The sequence below is a fragment of the Cyanistes caeruleus genome, chromosome 2, assembly GCF_971803275.1.
Source record: "Cyanistes caeruleus chromosome 2, bCyaCae1.hap1.1, whole genome shotgun sequence".
Taxonomy (NCBI): Eukaryota; Metazoa; Chordata; class Aves; order Passeriformes; family Paridae; genus Cyanistes; species Cyanistes caeruleus.
The window spans coordinates 101,594,741-101,608,778 of record NC_141702.1 but is presented as its reverse complement, the minus strand read 5'-3'; the positions used below and the strand labels follow the sequence as shown (position 1 = coordinate 101,608,778).

At 45.9% G+C, this 14,038-nt stretch overlaps 1 protein-coding gene across 4 annotated transcripts; it reads right to left on the bottom strand.

Annotated features, from left to right (window-relative positions):
- Positions 1–6,247: 6,247 nt before the first annotated feature.
- LOC111944320 (acrosin-like) lies at positions 6,248–13,423 on the bottom strand. 4 transcript variants are annotated; one of them, XM_023947090.2, is made up of 5 exons: positions 10,633–13,423; positions 10,116–10,352; positions 9,538–9,803; positions 9,119–9,264; positions 6,248–8,651 (listed from the first exon to the last, which is right to left on the bottom strand). In XM_023947090.2, the coding sequence occupies exons 1-5, from the start codon at positions 10,857–10,859 to the stop codon at positions 8,232–8,234; spliced, it is 1,296 nt and encodes a 431-aa protein (XP_023802858.2). In that variant the 5' UTR covers positions 10,860–13,423; the 3' UTR covers positions 6,248–8,231. The 4 variants fall into 4 exon arrangements, with proteins under 4 accessions (XP_023802858.2, XP_086734907.1, XP_023802860.2 ...); XM_086878781.1 differs by having other exon boundaries at positions 9,189–9,264; XM_023947092.2 differs by having other exon boundaries at positions 9,538–9,680.
- Positions 13,424–14,038: the final 615 nt, after the last annotated feature.

The window sequence follows — 14,038 nt, the reverse complement described above, 5'->3', positions numbered from 1 at the left end:
TGACTGCTGAAAATTTATTTCAGCCAAAAATGTGAAAAGGCACTATATAAAAGTATTTGAGCGGGATCTGCTTTTTACTCTGTCACAAGCTACTTACCTCCATGTAGAGTGGATCTGCAATCACAAGTATTTTCATATACTGTTCAGTTTATGTGAAAGTAACTGCAGAAAATAACTATATTCAGCTCTTACAGGTCTTTAACTAGAGTCACCTTTTAGGCTGATAGTTGACAGGGAATTCCATCTTTTTTCATGGCCACAGAAAACCAGACATGTCAAACTGTGGTTTGGCAGCTCTGGCCCCCTTGCTGCTTTGCACTCGAGTGTAGATTTCCCTACAAGCCTTTGTGGGTGGAAATTCTCTCTCTAGCCAGCTGTTACATTAGATGGTTTTTGTTACGTTGGTCATAAAACTTTTGCACAAAGCTGATACTGTACACACAAACTTTAGGGAAGCATTTCCCCAACTTCTGAATGTCTGGGTAGAGATTGGGTAGAGTCTGATCCTCTTTTTTTCTGGTGACCATCACAGACAGGTGATATGACCTATATGACCATATTAACTATGACTGCATTTTTGTTAATTAACCACTCTTTATTATGCAGTATTACTTCCCTCTTTAAAAAGAAGCCAAGGGGAAAAACCCCACCCAATCAAAACTGAGCAAAACTCCCATGTTAAGTAACTAGTCACAGATCAGAAGAGATTGAAGAGATGTTAGAAGAAAAATACTAGGTCAAAAATTATTCATACAAGCAATTCTGCAAGTACTCAGAAATGAGGCCAGGTTTGCAAATAATTTGTTACTGAACAACTAAATAAAAATTTAACTGGATAAGATTTTTTTGCAGGGAATGCTTTGACTACTGGAAGGTATCCCATTAGATCCACTATATATGCTGATTTTTTCAGTCCTAATCCCCCAGATGGCAGTCTGAACTCATTCTCTGAGATAGCAGATTTGCTCTGCTGACAATTAGGTTTTCTCTCATTAAGGATCATGAAGATCAGGCATCCTTTCTTTTCCATAACTCTCCCTGATATTTCTCTCAGATCTGGGACATCAAAGTCTTACTGAAATGAATAAGGAATTTGAAAAGATGAACTTCAAATACAGAAAATTAGTATTATTTTGCCTGATTGGTAGCATGGTAGCAAAGCAGGAGTGATACTGCATCCATGGATATGTCAGCTTCATTCCTAAGCAAAACCAGAAGAGAGGACCCTAAATTTTAAGCACCTCTCTAGAGAGGTCTAGCTTACATGCTGAAAATCCATATTTATTGAAACAACCACTTATTTTTCAAAAAAGTACTTCAGAGATATGAGTTATGAAAGAAATCATCCAGTTTGACTGTCACCAAATAAGCCTATGAGATTTATATACTTTGCATTATTTAACACTCTAGTTAGTATCTGAGAGTTGTCTGAAGGTATATTCTGAAGGTGAATTAAGATTTCTAGAAATCTATTGCAGACCTCTAAAAGCAGGGAAGAAACAGAACAAATGATTGACTGATACCCACTACAAGCAAAGCTGCACTGTTGCAAAGCAATCACCCTTACTTATTTCTCTCAGCTTTTGTTTCACTGCGATGAACACCAGGAGACGGTGATATGTTTGTTCAGATTCACTCACATTTTAATTGCAACAAACAGTTCTTGGCCTGTACATTTTCTAGTCTAAATATAAGATATTTGAATTCTCATTTATATTGATTTGTGATAACTAGACCAAAAGTTCAGTGGGTACACATATGCTACATGACTGGTGGGGCCATAACTAGTAGAATCCCACTTATATTGCAGGGCATTTTTTGGACAATGTTCTTCAATATTTGCATGGGTTTTTTTACTGAGACTGCTTCAGCCTGTGAAACAGGTTTATGAAATATTAATGAAAAGTGAACATAGATGGGAATAAATACTATTGCAATGAACTGAGGACAAAAAAAATTAATATGCTCAGAAAAACTTGCATAGCTTTTGCTTGGCCTTCATATCTCTAGAATAATAATGTAAGATATCAAGCCAAATAGCCAGCGTGCTTTGTCATGGAATGCTATGATTAAGATTCTCAAGCCCGGGAATTCAGGCAATACAAAAGAGTGGGATTTGGCCATGCTTAATTAGCACAGAAGGTCTTATTGGAAAAAAAATTCTCTATGAGCTATGCATGAATGCTGAGTGACATTGCTGGAGTAACAATATATGGTGATTCCCCAGTCACTACACAGTCACCTGAGTGGCTGCAACCTTGATGTCCCTCAAATCAGCATGGCTTGAGGAATTAATGGAGGTAAAAATTTCCCAGGACAAAAAATTTAACTATTAATTTCCAGTCCTTTTCCTTTCATGTTCTTTATCTCCCACTAAAGGTGGCTGTGAGGCTGTGTTTAAGCTGGGAGCAGTAAGAAGCTGAAGAGAACAGTTTTGTGGCAGCACTTTTTGTTCACTTGTTTCTATTATGAAATTTTCCTTGAAGACCTCTGAATTGGAGCTTTGCAGTATTAGATGATATATAAGCATGGAGATAGCACTTGCCCTGAAGAACACCTCATCCTCTATGTACTTCTTCCATGTAGGTCACACACATCATTTTCTCTTTGCTTCCAAAATTCCCTCTTCTGTTTGAACACTTACTTTTCTCTGGTGCAAATCACAGCTAGCTGCCTTTTATTATACTTTTTTCCTTTCTTCTGCCTGTTCTTCAGCTGTACCTTGTCTTCATCAAAACTAATCTAGTTAATTCTTCATTTTCAAACCAGGCTGTGGTGCATGGTCCACAGCTGCTTAGCAACAGCTCCCCTCTGTGTGCAGGGATAAAGGCAGGCAGGGATGCCAGCCTGGAATTCTGATCTATCAAGGTGAGAAAAAACAGGAACAAGATAGATTGTCTCCCTCTGGGCTTTAGTGCTGCACATCCTACTGCTACACACTGGCAGAAATGTCAGAGGGGCAGGGTTTGCTTTCATTACCAGAAATGGCTTTTCAAATAAAGAATCCTGTCTCAGCACATGAAAGGAATCAAATACGCACAACTCCAGTATGTTCTGGATGCGTGTATGGGTGATCTAAACCATTCCTTTATGAAGCATTAGGCACAGTTTACAATTACTCAAATCCCAATACTGACAACTTCACATAAGCCTGAAATGTACCAAGGAGGAATGTGGGGAGCTTTATTGCACAGAATTTGGGGGACTAAGTGTTGTAATCTCAAAACAGGAGGTCTGGCAATTTCAAGACAGATATGAGTGATTTATGGTATAGATCTCTGCCCAGACAGACTTCCAAAAATGCAGACAAAACTGTGAGAAGTAAAAATGCTGTCTTTTACCATCTTCTATAAGTATGTGTATGTGGGAATGTACCTTGTCTCTCTGTTAAAACTCTGTTTGCATCACATCCTTGGGTGAAAATCAAGAAATGCAAATGGTAGGGCTCTGAGGGTACAGCATTAATAACAAATAGTCAATGTTTTAAAAAGATCCAGGTTACCTTAAAAATCTTATTACTTCAAAAACATAAACCTGTAAGATGACTTTAGGATTCAGGTTATCTAGAGATTGAGTCAAAATATTCTTGTAATTGAAGGCCAGGATAGTAAACACTCCAGTAGGCTTTGTAAAAATCTCAAGAATAATCAGATTGAGACAGTAGTCTTCATGCCTTCCACATTACCTCAAGTTGCAAAGAATGAATTTGGAACAAGACACAGCCAGAATTTTGTTAAGCCTTACAGGCTGCTGTAGATTAATTTCAGCTGGAGATGCCTGAAGTAGCCCTATGTAGAGAGGAGAAAAGGTTGCTTAAATCCTGACTCAATCCAACTCAGAATGATCAAATGAGGCATGCTGTCTGGTCTATTCCATCTTCACCTAATCCTGACTTTGCTGTGAGTCAGAACACCCAGTCTAGGTACAAAATGGAAGGAATTTCTACAGTATGTTGTTTTTTTTCTCCAAAAGAAAGGCTTAGAATTCTTCTTCTATATGCAAGAAGTGAAGAGCTCACAACAAAGAGTTCAATGCCTTGCCAGCTGTCTGTCACAGATACTCCAAGACAGAATACTTTATGACAGCCATTTTTATATTTTTATACTTTCAGATATATATTTATACTTTGTATACAGTACTTGCTCTCTCCCCATGAGTACTAGCCACATTATTTAGAAGGCAGTAATGCATGTATTTGATTAAGTGATTGTTTGTATCAATTTGATATTATGGTATAGATGTATCTGTTGTAACTATTACTAAATTGCTGGATTCATTTTCATTTATTATCAAAGACCAAATGTGGAATTCTGCATATGACAGTATATTGACACTCATTTATGCTAATTAATGAATGACAACTGGAGATCAACAGTGCTGCTGAAGAAGGCAGAGTTTTACTCAATGTACTCCACAGATACTAGAATCATAGGATGGTTTAGATTGGAAGGCATTTTAAAGATCATCTAGTTCTTACAGGCAGGAACACCTTGCTCTAGACCCAGTTACTCAGAGCCTGGCTCAAAACCTGTCATTGAATTCTTCCAGGGATGGGGCATCCGCAGCTACTCTGGGGAACTCATGCTGTTACTTTTTAATCTGTTTTTCTGATTCAGCTTGCACTTCTTACATCTGTATTTCTCAGTCTCTTCTGAGCCAAGCTCCTTCGGAATACTCCCCCACAGGAAGTTCTGTTTATCTCAGTTCTCCGGGTCAGGAAGAAAACTCCAAAGCTCGTAAGGATCTTGTTTCTCGTGTTTATTAGGATGTTATCACAAAACTTGGCAGGTCTCTCCAGACTTTCTGCACAAGTTCAAATCACTACAACTTGGCACATTTTGGCTCTGATGGCACAAAATGGCCTGGAATGAAGCAGCCTTTTTAACTTTATACTTACCTTTATCCAATTCACAATAGACATGTATATTATTTTTCTTTATGACCCAATAACCCATCACCTGTGTCACTGTGGCATTTGCTATCCAATCACCTACTATTACCCAAAAACCTATAGAAGAAGAAAATGAAGAAGAAAGAAGGAAAAGAGACAACATCCTAAATCCTCCATCTTGTCTTCTGTTTTCTAAACTAGTTTATACCCTAAACTAACTTTTTCACTCAGTGACTTAAGAAAAGTCTCTAATCTACACACTTACACTTTTAGCTTTTCTAACTTCAATGGTTGTTTTCATGTATCACCATGAAAACATGCCCATAAATTTCATGTTATATGAAATTCAGTGTTCTCCTGGATCTCAGAGCCAGGCATCAGAGACAAGGCCACACACTCTGTGTCTCAGACTCCAACACATGCCAGTGCCTCAGCCCCCCTCACAATCAAGAATTCCTTCCTATGATGGCCTCTAAAGCTACCCTCTGTCACTGTAAAGGCATTGCCCCTCATCCTATCAGGACCTGCCCTTGTAAGAAGGCTCTTGGCAGCTTTCTTTGGGCCACTCTTCTTGCAGGATGAGGCTGCACTGGCCCTGAGGAATTTCACCAGTATCCTGCTCTCTGCAGCCTTTTCTCTACAAGATTATTCCCAAAACAGAATCACTCTGGAACAGGGCTCCTGCAGGAAGCACATGTGTGCTTGGGTCAGGAGCCAATCCAGTCACAGCCACAGTGGATGAGCAGTGAAGTTCCTAAGCTGCACCACCCTTCCTGCAGAAGGTGCAGCGACATGAAGGTTTAGCACATTCTGTGCTGGCCACATCAGCCAAAGAAATGCCCTCTGGCAGGCTCCATGCCCTTGCTGTGGGAGAGTTCTATTGAAGTTCTGAGCTCAAAATAATGAAGGAGCTTGTGGCACACTCATGCCAGGTTAGCCAGTGACATACAGCAATTGAATGCTGTAGACAGAGGAAGATGCCCCTGCTCTAAACCACCTGCTGTTGTCCATGCTATTCAGCCATGGGAAATTAAGGACAAAAGAGTTTTTTCTGCATCCTGTGGTGATTATGTGCAGCACTCAAGCAAATGAGCACAAGAAGATGCATTTTGTGTATGTGCAGCTGGCTCTTTGATTGCTCCATCTCTCCATTTGCCAGGCCTATACAGCCCTCTCATCTTCCTCAACTCCTCCCTCTCTCTGCCCTCATCTCCTCCCAAATACAGAGCCAAGCCCAGGAATCTTTTCCCCCTGCCTCCCAGGCTGGCTGTCATGGTTTTAAACCAGTAACTAAAAAAATTACTTATTTCTTGCTGTGAGATATGGATTAGAACAAGAGCAAAACAGGCATAAAACTTAAAAGGAATAAAGAAAGTTTATTAACAAACTACAATAATAACACCAGAATAAACTTCCAGAAAACTCCTTTTTATCCCCTACTACCCACCATTCTCTTGTTCACATGATAACAGAGACAAAAACTTTGGAACTTTGATGGTTAAAACAGTCCCAATTCCTGCTACAGTCTTTTTCACTAGCTTTTGTAGAGAAACAGAAGTCTCTTTCTGTTAATTTATGGAGTTTCTCACAAGAAAACTACTTTTGTTATAGTTTTCTATTGCCCTGATGTCAGCTGTCCAGAACTGCTGTTATTAGAGCTCACTCCTCCCATTTTACATCACTCTGAGGTGTGTATGGGCCATGAGTCTAGGGATGTCATTTTAAGGATGAGTTATTCAAAGGCAAAAGTCTTCTTCATCTGTCTCTGTGAGCTTCACTAGAAAACAGTTTTCTCATTGCCTCCCAAGGCTTCAAATTTTTGCTTCACTGTTTCCAGCACTTCACTGTATCACAATCACTCTACTTTTTACTCAAAATTTACACTTTGAACACTCTATTCCTCCCTATATACTGTCATGAATTAAAGGAGTGTTTTCAAGACCTTATTGTCAATTTCCATAGTCTCAACAGAAAGGTATTTCAGCTCATAAAAGCATCTTCTTATTCTCTACTTTTTCTGAAACTTAATTCTTTTCTTTACTGTCTCTGATAGTTTATAAAGTCTCTTTTCATGTTGATCACTCTCTTTTTCTCTCTCTGGATAAAAGGATTAATCTGCAAGTCTCATCTGGGTAATGAAAAGTTTAAAATCTTGCCCAGGCTTTGTAGATGGTTCTGTGACCTCTGCCGGTGCAGGAGCTGGAGCCGTCTGCAACAGAAAATTCCTCATGGCTGCTCTGGAGAGTGTAGTTGCTGTCTCAGATCGCCGCAGGTCCAGAGCTTTTTCTCCTTCTTTACTCGGCAGTCCCCGGTGAACTCCATCACTGCAGCCGAGCCAGGAACCGGCTTGGCCCGGCCAGAGCCCGGGACAAGTCCCCCGCAGGCCCCATCTCCCAGCTGGGACCCACAGCAGGCTCAGCCCAGTCCCCGCCTGGCCGGATGGACGGGCAGAGAATGGGAGGCCAGCCGGAGCTCTGTTACCTTTCACCAATAATTGGTCAGGAGAAGAGACTCCTTTCAGTCCCCAGCAACTTCAACTTCCGTAGCTCTCACAACCACCTTAAAGGTAAAGTCACCCCATGACACTGGCCCTGCCTGTGAACAGCCTTGGTGTTGCAGCTGCTCTTGGCCCACTCAGCTTGGCCTCCCATGGCATTCCTGGTGTGCTCTCCTACTGTTCCTGCCAGGTTCCTCTCCCCAGAACGACCCCAGCTCTTCCTTTGGGTATCTGGGAAGTGTGACCTCCTGGTACATCAATCCCCGCTTAGTACCAGTGAAATCTGGCTCTGCCTTGGGGCACTGGCACTCCAGTCAGGAGCCAGGAGTTTCCCTTGTCATGCTTGGGACTTTTTCAGATCTGTTCCCTTAGCCCAGGCTCACACCAGGCCCTAATGAGCAGCCCATGGGCCTTTGAGCACCACCCCAAAAGTGTCTGCTTTTTTCCTATTCCCTTCCTGGGTTTGATGGACCAGATTCCTCCAACTCTTGGTGGTTCAGAGCACTCTTCTCTCTGACCAGGCACTTTGAGGCTCTTTGGATCCACTCTGTCCCTTTGTGTTTGGCAGGTCTGCCCTCAGGCTCATTCCACAGATGCAGATGCTGATCATGGCAATCCTTGCCCTGCCCAGGAGTAGAAATTGGACCAAAAAGATGGTTTCCTGTGACCATAGGCAACTTTACTTCATGTAAGTCAACTGCAGTGTCTGCCTGAACAGAGGAATGTGAGCAGGACAGAGCAGGTTTTTGACCCTGAGGCTGCCTTTGGATCAGCAGGCATTGTCCCAGGAGGAAATGGTTGCTGTGCACTGCAATGTTAACTGGATTGTGGGTGTCCTGCTGCTCAAGATGTGTTTTGCCCAAAGATTTGTTGGAGGAGTTCTTTCACTCTAATAAAGAATTCCATCAGAATTTTGAGGGGAAATGGGCAGGAGTTAACTTTGCCCATTGTTGGTAGTGGCATTGGTTTTGGAGAGGGGGTTGCTCTTGGCCATGGCTTCAGAGGGGGTTGTGGGGTGGTAATATAATGAATCCAGAAATGTGAAGTGGTCAAAAAATGACTACATGCCCGTGATGTTGGAGAGGGACTTCCATCTGGGCTCAGGCGCATCTGGAATAGGATCCAGTCAGAGAAGTACTGAGTGGATGTGTAGACTCCAGGCCGCCTTGCTCTGGCACAGCCTTTTCCCCAGCTGGTTATTCCAACGACCCACCAGTAGTCACTGTTTTTCTCTTGACACATGAGAGGACCACCACTGTCACCCTGCAGCAGAGCAGAGAGGATTAAGGCGGTGTTGGTGGCCCCTGCCAGCATTGGGGCTGTCTCCTCCTCTCTCACAGCCCCTGCCAGAGCTGTATTCCAGGCAGAGGAAGGCTCTGCTCAGGGGCTGGAGCCTGCAAGAGGCTTGGCTGTGAATGGCTTGGGGTTCTGTAGGGCAGGGCTCTCTCTGTCCTCTCTGCACAGGGCTCCTGCATGTGCAGAGGATGGACATTTGGCACCTGCACCTCTGGGCTGCCAGGAGCACTAGCTGGGCTTTCTGGGCTTTCAGGCACAAGGGGGGCCCTGTGCAGGCAGGTGTGGATGGGGAGTGTGTGGGAAGCCCCCACAGCAGTCGGGGGTAGCCGGGGCTGAGAGAGTGACTGAGTGTCCGGGCAAAGCAGGTCCTGGGCTGTGTTGGGGTGGTGCTGTTGGTGCTGCTGGGGGCTGAGTGGCTCGTGGCGCGCTCCTACCTGGCAGGTGTCAATGAGGCCCTGTGGGTAACCAGCACACAAGTTGTGGGTATGGATTTTCCCAGCGTACCAGCGGCTGCTGTTGCAGATCTTGAGATTGATGAGCTGAACTGTGGCCTCCTGCAGGTGATCACTTGATGTCTGTGCTGTGAGCAGAGAAAAGAATGAACCCCCCGCAGCTCTTTCCCAGTTGTCCACGCAAGGCTGACATATGGGGGATCCATTTCCCTAGGGCATGGCTTTCCCTCTGCAGAGGCACTGGGGTGCTGTGTCCCTACTCCCTGCCTTTGGGTAGTAGACCAGGCCCATCTCTGCAGAGGTGAACATACTGCAGCTTGGCTTTGGTCTCTGCTGTGGGGAAGCCCAAACCCTCTCCCCGCTGTGCTGAGCTAGCCCAAAAGTCTCTCCTGGGAACTCACCTCTTGGAGCGGTGGAACCCCAGCCAGCAACCCAGCAGTTCTGCAGCTCTGACACTCTCAGTGTGGCATCAGGCACACAGGCCAGCTGGATGTAGGGGCTGCACAGGACAGGATGGTCCAATTCCAGCAGGGCGATGTCATAGCTATAGTCGTCAGGATTGTAGTACGGGTGTATCACCAACTGCTTAACACGGCGCAGTTGTGCCCCAGGGCCCGGCTGAGTCAATTGGGTGGCCCCAATCACCAGATACACCATGCCGATATCCCTAAAAGGCATGGAGCGAGCACTGAGGGGGAGCAGAGCCATGTGCCACAGTAGCTCAGCAGTTGCCAGACCTCTGCATGGCAAGGCAGAGAGGGAGCAGGGCTCTGGCAGGTGTGAGTGCCCTTGCACAAGTTAGGCTGGGAGAATGTCAAGCTGAAAGCTGCTGGGAAGCCTTGGCACAAGGCCGGGCTTCTCCTGAGCAGTGTGGCAGCTGGGCTGCCTGAGAGGAAAGGGGAGGGGAGTAGCAGGTGGTGCTGGTGGCAGGGCACCTGCTGGTGTTGTGGGGATGTCCCCATTCCCTGCTCCTCCTTACGTGACCTGGTCGAAGCAGTGGGCTGCTGTGAGGACCCATTCTGCCCTGATGAGAGACCCTCCACACAGATGTCTCAAGCCTGGTACCCAGGGATGCCGGATACTGACGATCCACGGCCAGGCCCCTGGCAGGGCATCTGCGCCACCCACAACACGTGTCATGCCATAATCCAGGCTGCCGTAGGAATAAGTCATAGGATGGTAAACAGATGGCACAGCTTGGAGTCCACAGGTTCCTCTGCAAGCAGAAAGTAATTTCCATGCTGCTCCATGGCCTGCTGTGGCTCAGGCTGAAGCTCAGCCCTCTGCCCTCCCCACAAGGGCTTGCAGGCACAGCAGGCCAGGGAAGCCCATGGGGTGTGTGTCTGTCCGTGCCAGCACCTGGCTGCTGGCAAGGAGCTGAGGCTGTCCCATGGTGGGTGGGAAGCTGTGGCCCGGCCATGGGGGACAGGCGGGGCCCCTGCAGGGAAGGCCCCAAGTGTTGCCGTGGCTCCCTGCCAGGGCCTGGGGCCACTTACCCGCAGGTGTACTCCATGCTGTGGGCCAGCCCGGCCACGGTCATCAGGACGAGGAGGCTGAGCCAGTTCATGGCTGCCAGAGGCTCGGGTGAGCAGCAAGCACTGAGGGCTCCGTGCAGCAGCACAGCCACAGCCGCAATGCCCACAGCAGCCACGGTGTCCTTGCTCCCAGGGCTGATGTCACGGAGGGGTGGATTCCGTGTTCTGGGCACAGCAGCCTGTGGCATGGGAGACCCATGGTGGGAGGAGCCACATCAAATCAAGTAGCAATAGAATGGTTAACAAATGTTCAAGAAAGGACCTTGAAGATCACATAGTTCCAACTTGCTACAATGGGCAGGGAGGGACGGCTTGCACTAGACCCGGTTGTCGACAGTGTACATGCCTGGCTCAAAAGCTGTCCTTAAATTCTTCAAGGGATGAGACATTGTAGTACTAAGTTCTTAAACAACCAAATTTGACTGAAGGATAAAGAACAGCTCTTGACCAAAAGCTGGCCTCATATTGACCACTCGAACCAATTGTTGTTGATATCCACTCACTGGAGAAACATGTATTTACTTTTCCCTGTTTAGAACTGGACAAGGCCACATCTGGCCTTCTTTTGGGTTGTAGGATCGCAGACAACTCCCTTGGTTCCTCCTGGAGCCCTCCAAGGCCTTGGGAGCATCCCAATACAAGAACAAAACCAGATGTCCCTGCACTAGAAGATATGGCAATTTGTTTATTCAACTGTATAAAAACAGGGCCCTCTCACAGCGCAGTCAGAAACCTCGTTGCCTGTAGGGGAAGGCACCTGCAGAATTTCCCACCTGCCAGGAGTGGTTCCCCAGTATTGTGACAGTGGCTTCCCCCAGCTGATGGGCAGATCTGGTTGATGGTAAAGGATTAGGGTAACTTGTGATGTTATGCTTTCTTCATCACTGCAGGCAATCTTTTACAGTAATGATTGGATGCATTGCTTAGCTTATCCTTTTGCAATTCTTTGCAGTTTTGAATGACAGTAAATTAATGCTTAATCCTGAGGTTGGTGTCTGCGTCTTCTGTGCTGACCCTGACTGTGGGAAAAGCAGGGTTCCACACTGCTCTGGGCGGCCTGTGCCTCAGTGCCTTGGAGTGATTTACTGTGGCAGTGTATTCAGATATCCTCTGCTCTTTCCAGAAATTGTTACTGCGTCATTAAAACCCTGTAACCTCGGGACCTTGTGCATGGGAGGCCGGGGGAAAGGAGTGGGTTTCTTTTATGTGGGTGTTGCAAAAGATTTTCCTTTCCTTGTCTTGGGGAATCTGCAGTAGCAATTTTGGGCTGCCTTGAGGCAAGTCGAGCAGCTGCTTCTCCGAGACCAGGGACATCACACTGGCAGGAGCAGAGCTTCCCCGCTCCGACCCAAACCACTGAGAACTGCGCCAAGCTGTGGAGAGAACACACCAAGGGGCTCCAGCCCAGCTATTTTGCCTGACACCACCGTTCTGCTTCTTTGCTGTGGGGAGGAGGTTGGTGTCAGATGAGCCATGAGGCCTTTGTCTGCTGCTGGGCCTTTGTCTGCTCCGTGAGGCTACTGCCTTCCAAAGGGGGAGAAGTTGATACCATCCTGTATCACATTCCAGGAATGGGTAATCTCCAGCATTTTGTGTCTCCTTTTGTTCTGGTGAGGTGGTGAGGTCTAACACTTTGGTATGTACAAGTTATTTACTTTTTATTTTTTTCCTGCCTGTTGGCATTTGGTTTGTTACTAAAACATTGAGGTTTTGTTGGTTTTTTTCACTCTCATTTATTAGTATTCATTCCTTACTGGCAGAAAGGGATTCTTGGAAGTCTAAAGGAGATACCCCAGATGGTTCTCTTTTAAATTGCCTCAAAATGAGACAAAATTTGTTGCCCAACTTAAGGGGGCAACAGAAAATGAAAAAGAAAAAAATCACATTCCTGTCTGAAAGACTTTGTATTGGGTACAACAGTCAGTGGTCACCATGCTGCCTGGTTCAATCACGGCCTCCTGGCATTGAGGCATGGCTGCTTACCCACATGTATTGGCAATCCTGGCCCTGGTATATATCTTCTTCATATCGGGGACACAAATCAGAATCGCTGTGTAGATATTCTCTGTGCTAATAATTTATGGAAAGATAACATCAGAGGCAATGAGAGTTATTTGGGATGTGTATTCTCTGCTGTTTCCCTGTGATGGTCTCGGCAGTAATTTTTTGAGATTTATTAACAATTGCACTCAGTCTGTTGGGGGGGAAGTAGGGGATGATTTTTCCCAGCCTTTTCCTTCCCTATTCCTCTTCATATCTGGCATGTTGTCTTCAGAGAAGATTCCATTCCTTCTGGATGTTAAAGATATCATATTTTCTTTTTTTATATTCTGCTAACTCTCCTCCGTAAGACCTACAGGACATTTAGAATCAGGGCTGAGATTTTCAGAGACGTTGGTGAGACATCTGTCCCCATGCAGGAAAATTCTGAGTCGTGTGGGATGTGGGATGACCAAAGCCTGAAGGAATTCTCTGCCCCAGTAGTTTGGAACTTTCCCCCTGAACAAATTCAGAATCCAGCTGAGGTGGGGAAATATCTGAAAGAAAATTGCAATGGCAGCTCTAAAGAGAAGCAGCTCATTGCATTGTGCTGGGCCCTGGCTAATGCTTATCGCACACTGCTAGACACTTTAGGGCAGCAAATACAGCCAGAAGGGCTGGAGGATGAGTCAGCAGACACCCCAGGCACTCCAGCTGCAGCTAAACCAGGTGGGGAGCCTAAGCCAGCAACAAACAAACCGAGACTCCGTGATTCCCATACATGGTATGATCCATGAACAGGAGAGCCAGGGAATGGTCAGTAAGACCCATTCATGGTTCAACAGTCCCATTTGGCCTTTGCACAAGTCTGATGGGGAATGGACATTGACTGTGGACTACTGTAGCCTAAATGAGCTGTCACTGAGAGCTGCTGTGCCAGACATGCTGGAGCTCCAGTACAAGCTGGAGTCCAAGGCAGCAAAGCGATATGCCACTATTGACATTGCCGATGTGTTTTTCTCCATTCCTCTGGCAGAAGAGTGCAGGCCTCAGTTTGCTTTCACCTGGAGGGGTGTGCAGTACACCTGGAACTGACCGCCCCAGGGGCAGAAGCACGGCCCCAGCATCTGCCATGGACTGATCCAGGCTGCACTGGAAAAGAGTGAGGCTCCAGAACATCTGCACTACATGGATGACATCATTGTGTGGGGGAACATTGCAGGGGAGGTTTATGAGAAAGGAGAGAGAATAATCCTGAGTCTCCTGAAAGCAGGTTTGCTATCAAATGAAGTCAAGGGGCCTGCCCAAGAAAATAATTTCCTAGGGACGAAATGGCAAGCTGGATGCAGACAGGTGCCAACAGATGAGATTACTAAGATAAGTGCTG

Excerpts from the sequence above, each read along its gene's own strand:
- LOC111944320 (XM_023947090.2), bottom strand. The coding sequence starts at position 10,859 with ATGCCACAGGCTGCTGTGCCCAGAACACGGAATCCACCCCTCCGTGAC. Across the intron at positions 10,353-10,632 it reads AGCATGGAGTACACCTGCGG|AGGAACCTGTGGACTCCAAG; the intron begins GTAAGTGGCCCC and ends TTCTGCTTGCAG. Across the intron at positions 8,652-9,118 it reads GCCTCATTGACACCTGCCAG|GGTGACAGTGGTGGTCCTCT; the intron begins GTAGGAGCGCGC and ends GCTCTGCTGCAG.